Source organism: Phodopus roborovskii, unplaced genomic scaffold, assembly GCF_943737965.1.
Source record: "Phodopus roborovskii unplaced genomic scaffold, PHOROB, whole genome shotgun sequence".
In the NCBI taxonomy this organism is placed as follows: domain Eukaryota; kingdom Metazoa; phylum Chordata; class Mammalia; order Rodentia; family Cricetidae; genus Phodopus; species Phodopus roborovskii.
Window position 1 is genome coordinate 20,986,657 of NW_026125052.1, and position 16,473 is coordinate 21,003,129.

The 16,473-nt window shown below is 43.0% G+C and overlaps 1 protein-coding gene across 6 annotated transcripts in view; it reads right to left on the reverse strand.

Annotated features, from left to right (window-relative positions):
* The window catches only part of Strada (STE20 related adaptor alpha), a 30,400-nt gene extending 18,562 nt beyond the window's left edge, over positions 1-11,838 (reverse strand). The window contains exons 1-3 of one of the 6 annotated variants that reach the window (XM_051179139.1): positions 11,672-11,838; positions 5,939-5,994; positions 3,291-3,348 (exon numbers count right to left, since the gene is read on the reverse strand). In XM_051179139.1, the coding sequence (XP_051035096.1) occupies positions 3,291-3,348; positions 5,939-5,950 (70 nt within the window). In that variant the 5' untranslated portion in view covers positions 5,951-5,994; positions 11,672-11,838. Of the gene's footprint in view, positions 1-3,290; positions 3,349-5,914; positions 5,995-11,671 lie in introns of those variants that run through there. The other 5 variants (XM_051179134.1, XM_051179150.1, XM_051179145.1 and 2 more) reach the window with 5 other exon arrangements.
* Between the last annotated feature and the right edge of the window lie 4,635 nt (positions 11,839-16,473).

The window sequence follows — 16,473 nt, forward strand, 5'->3', positions numbered from 1 at the left end:
GAACAGCAATTACCACACTTAGGACTACAGTTAATAATAGAAACCACTTAAGTCATTACAGTACTACACATATGCACAGACCTGCAGTGAGATCAAGGCAGCCTAGCCCCATGGGTCCTGCAATGAATGTGAGCCTGTTCCACAGCTACAGCCCTGGGCACACATCCACTTACCATCAGCACAGTGTGTTACTGTGAATATGCCTGTTTCTGAGCATTATACCAAAAATCCACTTCCCCCTTCCCTTTGTTCTTTAAACTCCCCCTCAGGCTGGGGAACTAACTTCCTACCACTGAGCTATATACCCACGCCCCCAAATTCATATATTTTTAAAACTTTCTTGAAGTTTTAAAAATTTTTTATTTTATGTACATTTGTGTTCTGTCTGCATATATGTCTGTGTGAGGGTGTCAGATCCCCTGGAACTGGAATTACGGTTGTGAGCTGCCATATAGGAGCTCGGAATTGAACCTGGGTCCTTTGGAAGAGTGGCCAGTGCTCTTAACTGCTGAGCCATCTGTCTAGCTCTTTTAAAAAAAAAACTATAGCACTTATTATAGTATGTGTGTTGGAGGCAGGGGACAGCTTGTGGAAGCTGATTCTCTCCTTCATGTGGGCTCAAGGGCTGAACTCGGCTCATTCGGCTTGGCAGCAAGTGCCCTCACCCACTCCTGGCCCTTTATTCATTTTGAGATAGTATCTAGATATATATCTCAAGCTGGCCTGGAACTTGTGGCAATCCTCCTGCTGCAGCCCCTCAGAATACTGAAATTAAATCATGACCCACTTTGTCAGGCTCCAAAATTCATTTTAAAGGGTTGGTGGGCTGATTCTCAGGAGTGTACAGACTAGACTGCTTTTGGGGGAGTGGGGGTGAGGGGCCTAGTTTGTTTTTAAGGCAAACTGTTTTCAGCAGGGCAGCACCAGCACACATATTATTGCCTAACTGAGTCTCCAAGTCACAGACATTTGACTCTGAATTGAGTACAGCAGTGGCTTTGGGCACCAGCTGTTGGGAATGAAATGGACAAGTCACAGGACAACCAAGTGCCCTCCTGCTCACAAATCCTCTGTGTGTACCCTTGAGTTTTTCCATCTTCAAAAGTAATAAAAAGCATTAACATGGGGGCTGAGGTGTAGTGCAGGGGAGTAAGCCTGCCCAGCACCCTGATGGCCGGGTTTCATCTACCCAACTCAGCAGAAGAAGTTAGTACAGGTCTTCCACTGTAAAGTACAGGGGTTACACGTTCTCAAACTTCCTTAAATCACACAATTTTAAATACCTTAAACTACAGCAAGTCAGAGGAGGAAAGTTTAATCACCAGACATACGGTGTAAGTATCCTACTACCTGATACAGAAAATTAGAGGAAGAGTAATTTGGTCCCAACTTTTCAAAGGAGTGGTATTTCCCCCTCAGGTGGCAGTTTTCTGGTATACTACCAACGGAAGCCACTGTTTATGGCAGTTAGTCAAAGGTGAGAAGCCAAGAGAGTGGTGGTTTACATGCTCTATCCTCCTGACAGAAGGCAAATCCCAAGTTGTGTGAGACTAGGATGCTGTCAAAGACAGCCAGAGGCTAGGTATGCTGGCACATCCCTTTAATGCTGGCATTCAGGGGTAGACGCAAAGGGATCTCTGAGTTTAGAGTCAGTGAAGGCTCCCCATCTCAAAAGAGACCAGCAAGGAAAAAAAAAAAAAAAGAAATCAATTTCTATAAAAAACTGTTAGTGTGTGTGAGCACATGTGTCATGTATGAGCACATGTGTCACCTTTACATGGGTTCCAGACAAAGCAAGCATCTTTACCCACGGAGCCATCATCAGCCACTAATTTTAGGGCACTTTATTTCCATTAATGGTGGGAGGGAGATGAGATTAGTAACACAACTTATTTTTTCTTCCATTAGTTTATATACTGTGTGTGTGAGCTCTTACCTAAAATATAACACTTTGGCAAAGTCCATAAGCAACACTACTTTAGAATTTCTTTGAGATTCTTTAATCAATTAATAGGTACCATCCAGTAACTAATACACTCGGGGGGCTGGAGAGATGGCTCAGAACATTGGCTGCTCTTCCAGAGGACCTGAGTTCATTTCCCAGCAACCATGTGGTGGCTCACAACCATCTGTAATTCTTCTGACCTGCAGGAATATATAGCACTCATACCCCCCCCCATTAATACATTTGAGTTTTCAGTTACTTGATCTATTTGTGGATGCTGTGGACTGCTGTTTCTTTATCTACAGGGTGCCTAGAATATCACAATTCATTGGAAACAATGAATGGGACTACAATATTTTGTTATTATAATTATCTTTTGGTTTTTAGAGACAGTGTCTTGTTATATAGCCCATCTGCCCTTGAATTCCCTTATGTAGTGTAAGATGGCCACAAACTCAATGATTCTTCTGTCTCTGCCTCCCAAGTGCAAGGGTAGCAAACAGGTGTGTGCCAACATACCTAGCCACTACTACTATTTTTACAGCAAACCTTTTCATTGCCCTAAACTAAGACCATCATTTCCAAAAAGGTCTTACTTTGGGAAGGGCCAAACAGGAATGTCTGTGCCTATTAAATGACAAAGGGCAAGCTTAAGAGGTCAAAAAATCTATTATAATAGAAGGTTAGTATTTTTGCTCTGACAGATTTTTTTTTCCTTAGTTCTATTAAAGTCACACGATTCCAGCTATGAAAAAAAAAAAAAAAATGAATCAACTATATGGATCTATACAACCAGAACTTTTATAACATTTTTACTTAGTCTTGACTCTGCACGCGCGCGTGTGTATGTGTGTGTGTGTGTGTGAGAGAGAGAGAGAGAGAGAGAGAAAGAGACTCCTAAAGCTTCTCCCACTGACCTGTGTTCTTTTTTTTTTTTTTTCCACTTTTCAATTTGACACAGGGTCTCACTAAGTTGCCCAAGCTTGTCTTGAGCTTGCAATATTGCTGTTTCAGTCTCCCAAGTATCCAGAACAGAATTACAGGCCTTTACCACCAGGTCTTACATACTTTGAAAAATTTCAATTTAACAGTATGTGTTTCAACTGGACACTCATAAGAAATATACAGGTCTTTGTACTTGCTTTCCAACTAACATTCAAGACAGGCCAAGAATAATTGCTTGATTCATTCACAAATTTCTAGGAAATTCCATATTAAAAAAGAAGCCAATCTAACAACTATAGTTTACAGTTGTTACAGTTTATACTTCTATAAATTGATCTAGTCAGCAGAAGAATAGTGATAATTATCCTGAAATGATGGCTAAGTGCCATACTGTACTTACCTCCAAATAGTTCCAAATCTCTTAAGCCCTCAACAATGAACTTTTCCGAGACCCACCGCTAAAGAGGAAAACCCCAAAGAGAATTAGTACATCTTCTAAGCCACAACAAAGTGCTACCAGCCTTTAGAGACAAACAAAACAATCACAAACCCCACAAAAACATAAAAACAAGCAGTACAATATCGGACCCATTTCCATGGAAAGGATCTTGAAATTGACTACAAACTATAGATTTGTTCCCTTCTCTAGTCTTCTGTATCCAACCTTAAGCAAAATGACGATTGGTTCATAAGTGTGGAAGAGGGGAAATACATGGAACTGTTCCTAATAATATTTTTCCCTCTCCTATATAGAAAACGATTTTTGGTTCCATCTTATTTATTCCATAGATATTCTCCTTTTTTGTTTTGTTTTTGGAGACAGAATTTCTCTGTATAACAGCCTTGGCTATCTACAACTCACTCTGTAGACCAGGCTAGCCTTGAACTCACAGAGATCCACCTGCCTCTGCCTTCCCAGTGATAGGATTAAAGGCGTGCGCCACTACCATCCGGCTTTCATAGATAATTCTTTGCAGAAGCCTTGGATCATCAGTACCAATTTGAAAAGTATAACTGGAATTCAATACATAGAAAACATGAATAAAAGAATTCTTCACAAGCTTCCATTAGTTTATAAAATGAGACCCAGGATATTCCATATTCTTTTATCTACAAAGCTTTCTTCTGTCTAATTTTTATCTTGAGACAGGGTCTCTCTCTGTAGCTTAGTCTGGCCTTAAACTGCATAATCCTCCAGTTTCTCAAGTGACAGATTATACCGTGTCCAGTTCTTTTTTTTTTTTTTTTTTCTCTTTTGCAATGGCATCTAGTCATTGTATAGGAGGATGAATTTCCGTATGACATTTTTATACGTGCAGATCATATACCCTGATCATATTTATGGCTCAGTACTGTCACCTTGCCCCTTCCCCACTCTGGTTCTCCATTCATTCCATCTCATATAGAACCCTTCTAATTTCATGTCAGAGATCTGCATGTTGTCCTTACATAGCGGGCACACCTATCTTCTCAGTGTCACTCCAGTGTGGGTAGAGGCTGCTGAAGCCAGCACATTTACAAGGGAAGTTCACCAGGATTAAACTAGGGCAATCAATATACACCTAACCAGTCCATTTCAGGTGAGCGTTAGATTTCCATTATACTAATCAGGAGTCTGGTTTCGCCTTCATCGGGCCAGGTTAAGATAGGAATGTGGCTCATGTTTAAAAGCAATGGAGTCCAGATTCTGTTTCACTTCATGACTGGTATTAAAGTTTGGCAAGGAGACATTCTTTCCACTGAATGGAGTACAGGCTGAGGAGAGGGTTACCTTTTCCTTTTAACACTGAAGTTTATTCTTACAGTGTAACTTGCTTTTATGCATATAAACATAAGAAAGGACATTCTAAAATAAGCTATATAATATGTACTGAAACTATAAAATCACTTTGTCCTTTTCTGTAACAATTTTTTCTGAATTAAATAACACACCCCCAAATTTTTCATAAAAATTCTTATGCACTATATTATATAATATTTAAGCGAAGCAAACTCATCTCTCATAACACTTAAATGATTGAAATCTTTATAATCATTATTGCATTTAAAAATTAAGTACTTGATAAAACTGATGAGTATTTTAAGAATTCCATCACATTTGTATATTTTGTTGGGAAAGGGCCACACATGTAAAGGTCAGAGGGCAGCACGTGGGGTTCACTTCTCTCCTCTCACTATGAGTTCTCTGGGATAGAACTCAGGTTGTCAGACTCAAAGCAAGGCCCTGTACCCGCTGAGCCAGCTCACTGGACCATAAGCCACATGCTTTTTTAGTGAAGTTACTAGAGCTTATTTATAAAGAAACTAAATCTAATATTTGTTTAAGGTCAATCTGATAAGATTTTTTTTTTTTTTACAGGGGATCGTGGGAACCATGTGCACTATCACAATTACATGGTTGAGTTTCCTGTGCTAGGAGAACACATCAGCTATCAGCACATCTGAGTGCCTTGGATAAGTCCTGGTCTGTGAAACCAGCTTCATATCATGGTCTCTCTCCTGCCAGGTGAGCATAAGCTCTTTTGTTACACTTACGTGTTTTGAGCATGTGTGTCATGTGTGTATGTGGGGATCAGAGGACATGTTGGAGTCAGGCTTCTCCTTCCACTATAGGTCCTAGGGACTGAATTCAGGATGTCACACATGGCAGCAAGCCCCTAGACTCCTGGGCTCACTGGCCCCTGATGAAAAATTTAAGGTATAATAAATTCTTCAGATAATTTTAATGACTCTTCATGATTATATTTAGAAATGTATCCCAGTAACTACAATCTGCTGATTGTAAAAACATAAATCCATGAAAAACAGGAGCAAGATCTTTACCAGCTATGTGACTACATAGAAAAAGCCCAACTCATTCTGCATATGACTGACCAATTCATAAAATAAGGCACCTTCCTGGTTTTCACCAGATAGTTCTGAGTGTCACATTCAAACAAGACAAAGTGACCCACCACAATGTCCACTCAAACCCTTGACTTTCCAGAAGAGAAAATAGAAACCCTGAAGAATCAAGACACTCACCCTGATTCGCTCTGGTTTACTTACGAGAAAAGACATGGGCTCCTACTGTGTAGACCTACTGCAATCTCAAAATTTTACGCCTAAAAGGAAAAGAGAAACAGGAAGAGTGGGTTAAATCTCTTTATAGAAACATCTTTTTCTCCCCTGAAACAAAGTCTCCTGTAGCAAAGGCTAGCCTCAAACTCACTACAGAGTAAAGAATGACCTTGTCCTCCTGAAACTCCTGTGTCCACACCCGAGTGCTGGGATTACAGGCGGTGTACACCACACCTAGGTTCTGTGATCAGGATGGATGTTCAGGCAGACATTCTACTAAACAACATGCCCAGTCTACATAAAGCTTCTCTGTGGAACAAAATGTACTACTGGTCTACCATTTCAAGGCACCATACCAGACATATAACTTGCTAACTTCTGAGTATTTGTTTAGAATTGTATTGTGTGATAATAAACTTGGATATACTTGGAGCAAGTACATTCTGAAACTATAAGAAATGAAGTTTGGAGTCCAGCATGTCAATGCACTCCTGTATTCTCAGAACTCAGGAGGCAGAGGCAGGAAGATGAAGAACTGCAGGTCAGCATGGGCTCTGTACGTAGCAGGACTGTTAAGAAGCAGGCAGGGAGCTGGGCATTGGTGGTGCACACCTTTAATCCCAGCACTCAAAGGCAGAGGCAGGAGGATCTCTGAGTTCAAGACCAGCCTGGTCTACAAAAGCTAGTTCCAGGACAGTCTCCAAAGCCACAGGGAAACCCTGTCTCGAGAAAAAAAAAGAAGCAGCAGCAGGCAGGGTAAGGTAGGTGGGAGAAGTGGTGCAATGGATAAATGGAAAGAAATGTCTTCACCTTGGAGAAAGGCAAGTGCAAAAGCCAGCTAACAAAGTGCACAATGAGTGAGCTTCCTTTAAAGACAAAGCAGGTGTCTGCCCCCCACACCTGAACATCGCTGTGTCTGCCCCCCACTTCTGAACGCTTCAGTACTGGCAAGCAGAAGCTCCAGGCAGTGTTCAAAGAGCACAACTCTCTGGATCCCTCCCCCCTCGTTTTTGCTTTTTGAAACAAGGTTTCTCTGTGCAGCACTCTGGAACTCACTGGGTACACCAAGCTGGCCTTGAACTCAGAGGTCCACCTGCTTCTGTCTCCTAAGTGCTGAGATTTCACCAGACTTTTATTCCTTCTTTTTTGAGGCAAGGTCTCAGGTATCCAGGGTGATCTCTCACCAAATATACAGAGAGGATGACCTTGAATTTCTGATCCTCCTACCTCTGTCTCCTGAATGCTAGGATCATGGCACCGCACCCACCCAGTATTTTTTTTTTTTTTTTTTTTTGGCTGATTTAATGAAACTTGAATATTGTAAATATAGGTGCAATTTTTACTTTGAATTAAAATGTTCAGTAAACTGAAGTGACTTTCCTTTCTTTCCTGTGGGGCCTTGGGCATGGCAGGCAGGCACTCTACCTGTAAGATACCAGCACTGTTAATTTTGAGACAAAGTCCTTTATATAGACAGGCTGGCTTCAAACAGTCCTCTTGACTTAGACTCAACGGCTGGGATTATGGACAGCCAGCTGTACCTGGCTGAAAGTAAAACTATTTACTGATAACATGACTGTGTACTTAAAAGATTCTAAAGATTCTACAAAAGAAAAACCATTTTAAAATGGGTGTGGTGGTGCATGCCTGTAATCCCAGTACTTGGCACGAGGATCAGGAATTCCAGGTCGTAGCCTAGATGTGACTCTGAGGTTAGACCTGAATGCTGCACTGCAGACTAGGTGCTGTGGCAGACTGGGATAGGAGGATCAAGAGTTCAAAGCCAGCTTAGCTACCGAAAAGATTCTGGATCAAGGAAAAAAAAATCTAAAAACAAATAGACATATGAATATTGAGGGACTTTCCTTTTCTACTTTGTGTGACATTAAGATCACTATGCTGCTTTCAAATGTCTTTAAAATACAAAATTAAAGTGGAAAGAAAGGCAGATGGAAGAAAGGTCATTCAAAGCATAAATCCATTTTTATCAAGAATGTATAACACCATAATACATTGCAAAGCAATAGTCTTAGTAGAAAGATACAGAAATAGCCTTTTTATTTATTGATTTGTAGTACTAGATATCCAGCCCAGGGCTTCACACATGGTAGAAAAGCACTCTACCACTGAGGTTCACCCATCCTAGATAACAGCTTCATTATTTATGAGCAACAACTACTTTTTCTTTTAAGACTATACTACTACTTGAGATGACTGAAGTCCTCAGAAATAAGAATAAGGCCCCAGTTTTGGCTAGCATGCATAAACTCAAAAATTATTTTAAGATAGCCAATAGTTACATTAAAAGTATACGTTGGGGCCAGGCAGTAATGATGCACACCTTTAATCCCAGAACTCGGGAGGCAGAAGCAGGTACATCTCTGAGTTTGAGGCCAGCCTGGTCTACAGAGAGAGTTCCAGGACAACTAGGGCTACACAGGGAAACCATTTCTCAAACAAAGTATAGGTCAGAAAAGCTAAGCTGAATAGCATCTGCCTAGAATGCCCAAGGTCCTAAATTTAATCCCTAGTACAGAAAAAAAAAATCTTGTTTTATTTTTCTTTATCTGAAAGAGTAGATATGATGAAGAGATTTATAGGGTATGGGATCTTCAACTTGTCCTAGAACCCCAGAGTCTATATTGGGGTCAGGCCTTGGAAGAAACCCAGGTAGCTTTCCTCATCAAGCATGCACCTCCTTTTGACAGGGCCCTGGTGCCTGACCATAGCAATTCACAATGGTGTAAAACATAGCATACTCCAGGGAGTAGCACCTTAACTGGTTGTGGAAGTGGGATGTACACCAATACACAGGACAGAGAGTGGACAAGAAGGAACCAGCAACTTGTGGAATTCAGCAAAAACATGGCTGAGTGGCAGAGGGCCTGGAGTATCAAAGGTAACTATTCTCTAGTATTTGCTGTCTTATACAAGGGTGTGTCTCTGGCTTCAACAACAGTGTTTGCCACACAATACTCACTCAGTAACACTAAATAACCACCGGAGAAGTGTGTTACCACTTTGAAAACATACTCCAGTATGAGAGAACCATGAAAACACCTTCAATGCATGCTAACAAGAGGCTGGGTTAGCAGGGGGTAGGAAGCCACTGTAAGCTTTGAACAGAAAAGGACAGACAATAGTGGTCTAAACAGTGTGTCTCACATCTTATTGTGCCCACAAATCACTTAAGAGATGTGTTAAAATTCAGGCTGCAATTTGCCTGGACATGACAGAGCTGCTGGCATGTGGACCATGGTATTCACTAACATTTTGAGAAATCTTGTTGGGAAGAACATTCCAAGAAATGTTACTCTATAAAAGAATGAAAAAAGGGAGGGGTAAAATGCTGGTTAGAAAACAGTGTTTCTGTAGATCAGAGTGTGAGAGTGTGTAGCAGTGGAAACACCAAGAAACAAGAGTGGCTAAGAATAAAGACATTATAAAGCTGCCACAGCATCTCAAGCTAGGGAGCTCATTCTCTGCCTTTTGGATAATTTGAGACAGGGCCTCCTACATACAAAGCTGAACTTCAAAGTCACTATGTAGCTGCTCATGACCTTGCACTTCTGATTCTCTGCCTCCATGCTCCTAGCTGCTAGGATGATAAGCTTGCACAGCCAAGCAAGGCTGGAGAATTATCTTTCACAAATTCTCCTAGCTATATGGCTGTAGTCTGACTGAAAACTGCAGAGACGATACCTTATCTGGGAGCCCGTTCTACAATGATGGTCCTGATTGTGTGTTTATGCTCTTGAGTGACCAAGAAGAGATTAATATGTCACTGAATTAATGCCAGAAATATGAAAGCTCTGATTTTTTTTTTTTTTTTTTTTTTTTTTTTGGTTTTTCAAGACAGGGTTTCTCTGTGGCTTTGAAGGCTGTTTTAGGACTAGCTCTTGTAGATCAAGCTGGTCTGGAACTCACAGAGATCCACCTGCCTCTGCCTCCTAAGTATTGGGATCAAAGGCATGTGCCACCACCGACTGGCAGTTCAATAATGCTGAGGATTCTATCTTTCAAAAAGGGGGGGAATAGCCATTTGTTAGGAAAGTACTATTGATGTTTAAGAAGAGTTTAATATGGCTATGTGGTTTTAGAGGCCAACAGCTAAGGCTATAAAAGAGACAGAAATCCAAAGCTGAGAATGGTAGCTCATGCTTGTAATCTCAGCATTCAGGATACAGAGACAGGAGGACAAAGAATTTAGCATCATCCTTGGCTACAGCCTATCTTAAAAAAAAAAAAAAAAAGGGGAGTCTAATAAAAACCCTGCTTCCCTTCTTGTCCCCAGGTTAATTTTGACACTCACTGAATAGTCATCTCAAGTATCCTATGCTACAGAAGCTCCCAAGCTCCCACTAACCACTTACTTTCCCTGTCTTAGTTGTGTGTGTGTCCCTTTGTAAGCGTGAGAGGTTAAAGGACACGGATGTCCTACTCCACCACTCTCTGCCTTACTCCCTTCAGACAAGGTTTCTCACAAACCCTGGACACAGGCTGGCAGCCAGCAAGCTCCGGTGTTTCTCTTGGCACAAACTCTTGGCCGTACATGGCTATTTACGTGGGTTCGAGAGCTTGGAACTCCGGTCTTTATGCTTCAGCAGCATGTCCTCTTTTCCACAGCCACCTCTGGGGCCACCCAGCCACACTCTAAATTGCCTCATTACCTTTCCCACCACAAGAAGTACACAAAGAAGAATTCACTTGTTCTGACTTTTTTTTTTCTATTTTTGTCACTATCCCCTAAATCTCCTTCATGTCTGAGATCACAACTATAAACATAGTCAAAACTCTAAGAAACCTAATTAAAGGGTGAAGAGAGTTGAGCAGATCAGCACCATAACTAACGACTCAATTATCATGTAGCCTTTTTTTTTCTTCTTTTGGAGTAGTGCGGGGGCAAAGGAATGCAAGTCCTCACTAGCGATAAGCAAGCACTCCTGTAGTCTCAAATTTGGTGTATCACCTCTCAGGGACCAGAATCAGTCTCGGGTGTTGGGTATCTCTAAAGTATCAACTAGTTCATGAAGACCCGTCCATATATTGGAACTTGGTTCTACTTTAGCAGGTATTTCAGTAAGACAGATTCCCCTTTGAGAAGGGGTCAAGTCTAAGTATCTTAGGGCCTTAGGTGAAGGTTGAGTTTAGAAGTCATCTCTTTATTTCCTAAAATTATGAACAATTATACTTTACTCCCCCTCTGTCATGCTCACTCTCAGCCGCCAGCCCCGGTACCCAAAACTGCTGAGGAGCACTTAAAAAGACAATCAGAAACTCTTCGTTTTGACCAAAGCAGAAAGTAACCCTGATCTTGCTTCCTTATGAGGGCTCAAGTCGATGCCTGACCAGCACCGCCTGAAATGAAGGAGGGGTCGAGAGAGGTCGGCAGCAGGATTTGCTGCTACTTTGCGGGAGGACAAAACGACATCTGGTCCCAGGCACCCAGTCTGGAAGCCCCGGAAAAGATGGGGAGGGCAGGCAGGAGCTGGCCTCTCCGGTCCGGCAACTCCGCTCAGCGTCTCCCCAGCCAGGCCCAAGCCTATTCTGCTCTCAGGCTGTAACACCTCAATGTGGGAACCCAGAGCCCGGGTTAAATGAGGGCCCGAGGAGGGCGAGGGTGAGCCGGGATGGCCGCTGAGGCGCGCCCCCGATGGACTCCGAGTCGGGCGAGAGGAACTGGCCCTGGGGAGCGCACCAGGCGGCCCCGCCACCCGGTACCTGGTCTAGGAGTCAGAGCGCAGTACCGACTCGTCTCGGCTCCGCCTCCTCAGTTTGGTGGCCGCGCTGCCGCCAGGCCGGTTGCTGGGCGGGAGGTACGCAGCGTGCCATGCGCAGTGGAGGATCCAGGAAGGCTGGCAGAGCCTCGCCACGCCCGTAGAGGAAGCCCCGCCCCTCCTACGGAAGATGCTTCTCCTTACCCCGCCCCACGGAGGAAGTCCCGCCCCCTCACCGAGGAAGCCTGGCTCTGCCCCGCCCTTCACTTCCCTGGGAGGAAGCCCTGCCTTGCCCCGCCCTCGGAAGAGGCTCCGCCTTACCCTGCCTGTGAAGGAAACGCCGCCCCGCCCCGCCCCGCCCTGCCCCACCTATCACCGCCCACAGAGGAAGCTCCGCCTTCCCACATAGAGGGCTTAGAAGCCTCCCGAGTGATGAACACGTAGTCGCTGTAGCAGGGAGACAACACTTCACTAAGTCCTCTTTCCTCTCTCTTTGCTGAGGGCGACCTAAATTACTAGTTTGCCACTGTTGCAGACAGCAGTCCAAACGAGCCCTGGGGCTTCCGAACCCCTCCGATCTGCAGCAGGAATGGAAGGGTCAAGGGCCAACTAATTAGAGCTAAGGACTTGGCCAGCAGTGTTTACCCCCACCCCGCAAGTCATTTCACCGGCTAGGACTTAAAGTGGGAAAACACTGCCTTACTTGGTTCTCAGTCTCCGGCATTAGGGAACAAACAGAGGAAACTCACCCTGTGTCTGTGCCCCAAGTTCCTCCTATGTAAACCAAGGAAAATTACTCAACTAAACGAGAGCCGTCCTTTTTGTTCCTGAGCCCACCTTCATCCATAACTTTTTTTGTACTGTGTTTGAGACAGGGTCTCATGTAGCCTGGGCTAGTCTTGAACTCAGGGATAGAAACTTGGTGGTGTGTACTGTTTGTAAAAACCTATGGTTTACCATCATGAAGGAAGACAGGTGCACACAGGACTGATAAAAGCACTCCAGATACAGCAAGACTTCCTTCTGTGACTAAGGATTTTTAGCTCCTTTAGTTGCTGTGGGGTGCTGTCATGTAATGAATACTTGTTTCCCCCAGTTCTGTCCCCTCACAGATTTTGTCGGTCAAATAACTTCCAAGAAGTGTAAATTCGGCAACATCCAAACAGGGGCTTGCTAGGAATACACCAAACTTGCTGGACGATCTCACTGCTTTACACACTTCAGTCTCCTTACCTAGTGCTTTAGTGTTCTAAAGCAAACTCAGGCTCAAAATGTTTCTTTCAGAAGTTAATCTAATGAGTCCACAAAAAAGCAAGAGAATGGGGGAAAATTCGTTTCTGCAGTTCACATGGCCTTTGGAACTGAGTATTACAGAAAGCAATAAAAAGATGCCAGCTTTGTGGGGCAATGGTAGCACATTCCTTTAATCCCTGCACTTGGAGGCAGAGGTAGGCTGATCTCTGCGAGTTCAAGGCCTGCTTGGTCTTCAGAGTGAGTTCCAGGGCAGACTCTCTAAAGCTACACAGAGAAACCCTGTCAAAAAAAAAAAAAAATAATTTTGCTTTAATTTTTTTTTCCTGGCCTTGAATTCACAAAGACAAGACCCACCTGCCTCTGCCTCCCAAGTGCTGGGACTAAAGGCGAACACCACCAATGCCCGGTTTTGTTTTAAATTTTTTTTGTGTATGTGTACTTAAGTATACATATATATGCACACCACATGTGTGCAGAAGCAGGCAGAGGTCAGAGGGTGTCATATCCCCAGGAACTGGAGTGACAGATAGTTGTGGGTTCTGGATCCTTTCTAAGAATAGCAAGTGCTCCTAACTGCTAACCCATCTCTTCAGCCCCAAACTATGGTTTTGAGGCAGAGTCTCAATTCTAGTCCAGGCTGACCTGGAACTCAGTGATCCTCCTCTCTGTTCTGGGATTACAGATGTGAAGTACCACAGCAGGCTATAATTGTCAAGGCAACCTCAAATTGAGTTTTCCTTCCCCCTTTCTTCTAAAGATTGAGCCTAGGACCTTACACATCCTGGGCAATGCCTCAGCCCTAAAAGCTTATAGTGGTTACAATGGGATGTGTTAACATCTTCATCTGCTTTAATATCTACTAACCCAGCCACCACATTTTCTAATGGGTTGTTACAATCTGAGAGTCAGCATGGCTAGAAGATTTTACCAACCGTATGATTGCCCACCAAAGCTACTCAGAGAGCACTGTGAGTGCTTCAGTGAGCAAATGCATAGGTTAAGTCGGAACAAACTGTATAATGAAAGGTTAGCACTCAGAGGTCACAGAGTGTGAGCCCTGGAAGGCACAAGTTCCTGATGTTTTTAACTTATTATAGGGGAAGGATGCTTAAAGATTTCCAGAGCTTTGGGAAACTGACTTGAAGCTGAAAGGAATGGAGACAGGTTGAATCAGCTACTTGCAATTTTTTATTTTACTTTTTTAAGGCTACTTGTATTTTTAATTCTATTGTTTAAATACATAAGCTTCTACATGAAAACACATATGTGAACTCTTTGCTTAAAAGAATACTCAAGGGCTAGAGAGATGGCTCAGAGATTAAGAGCACTGGCTGCTCTTCCAGAGGACCTGAGTTCAATTCCCAGCAATCCCATGGTAGCTCACAACCATCTATAATGAAGTCTGGTGCCCTCTTCTGGTATATAGGCATACATGCAGGCAGGATAATAATTAACTCTTAAAAAAATACTCAAGTGAAATAGGGAAATGTGTGCATGTGCAGAGCAGATTGACTAGGATTACTTACCTGTAAAGTATTTTTAACCTTATGCTCTTTGTATTTTACTATCTAATATGAGCTTCCACCTAGCCATTTTAAAAAGGGGTAGGAAGACAAAAGAAGGAAACACATTTGCTAAAAGTACTAAGACAGGAAGGCTGGAGGGTATAGTTCATCAGTAAAGTGTTCACCCAACACACAGGAATCAAGCATTCACCCAACACACAGGAATCAAGCATGTGCCTTGGGTTCAAGCATGTGTAGTTAAAAAAAAAAAAACATATAGTGTGCACAAATCCAGAGCTTCAGTTCTAGCTCTGCTAAGAGACAAGCTAAGTTAGAGGAAAATGTACAGGAGAAAGCTATATAAATATGTAAATTTAGCATATGAATGAAGGGAGGAGAGTAGTGTGGGAACAAATATGAGCAAAGTACAATGTTATGTGTATGAACATGTAATAATGAAACCCATTATTTTGTATGCTAACTAGAAATACCTTAGAAAAGTGGAAAAAACTATATGAAAAGCAGCAGTTCAATGGACAGGTGGAGGCAGTGTCATTTTGTTCCTCAGTAACCATTCCCAAGGAAAGAAATACTTTCTCTTCCTTCCTTCCTTCCTTCCTTCCTTTTTTCAAGACAAGGTTTCTCTGTGTAGCTTTGTAGACCAGGCTGGCCTCGAACTCACAAGAGATCCTCCTGCCTGTCTCCCGAGTGCTGGGAGTAAAGGTGTGAGCCACCACCACCCAGCTACAGGAATACTTTAAAGAGGTCAGGGTGAGCATCAAAAGCTGGAATTCAGCCTGGAATACATGGGACCCTGTTTCAAATGGTAGGCAGGACAGTAGCAAGTGAACATGGTAGTACTCACCCCCACACACCCCCACACCCCCCCACACCGCTGCCTGGGAGGCCTGGGCAGACTGAGCCTATGAGTTGGAAATGAGCCTAAGTAACACTTAACAAGTAGTCCTCTCAAAATAAGTAGATGTGGTGGCACATGCCTGTCACCCCAGCACTCCAGGCTGTGGCAGAGGCACTGCCATCACTTTCAGCCAGTCTGGGTTACAGATGAGACATTGTCTCGAAAACAAAGCAGTCAAACAATACGACCTACCATTGAGAAAAATCACAGTTTTCTTATTTCTTCTCAATTCAGCTGTGAACTTGTAGAGACATAATGCTATCTTCCTTTGTTTAAAGATTTTGTCATGTTCAGATGAGTGTATGAGAATGCAATTGCCTGCAGAGGACAGAAGAGGGCAGCAGATCCCCTGGAGCTGGAGTCATAAGGAGCAGATAGCAGAGATTTGAATGTGGGACCGTCTCTCTAGCCTTCTCTTTAGTCCTGTTTTCTTTTGCAATCAAATCTGCTGATCACCAAACTCTGGAAATTTAAGAACTAGGATTAAAAGCATGACACCATGCCCAGCCAGGCTTTTCACCTTTACTTTTGTTTCAGTAGTTTGAAATAGGAGCTGCCCCATGGGTCTAACTCTCCTCTTATACCCTTTAACATCATTTAGATTATGAGGCAGGAAAGGACAACCTGGGAGGAGAAAGTGCAGAATTTGACTCCTCACCAAATCCAATAGATCTTATACAACATGGTGCCCTACTTCTGCTGGATGACTGGAATGCAAGTTCCATAAAAGAGTTCTACATCTTGTGCTTGACAGAGAGGTTTGCTGGTAGTAATAAAACAGAATTATAAACAATTCCCCTATTTCCACCACACCTCCAGCTCTAAGAAAAACAACAAAAACTACCTTGTCAGTTCTGACACGCAAAGTCAGAGAAAGCTAAAAGGACCCACTTCAGTCTGCTGGACAGAGGAAAGCAAGAATGTAAAGTAAGATGTACCATTTGCTAGTAGCCATGCCTTTGGAAAGTGAGTATAAAACAGTTTTTCTAAACTATCTGTGAGATGAGCTGGAGAGATGGCTCAGCAGTTAAGAGCACTAGCTGCTGTTGCAGAGGTCCTGGGTTCAGGGCCCAGCACCCACATAGTAACTCATAACCTGTAACTCCCGTCCCAGGGATTCTAACACTC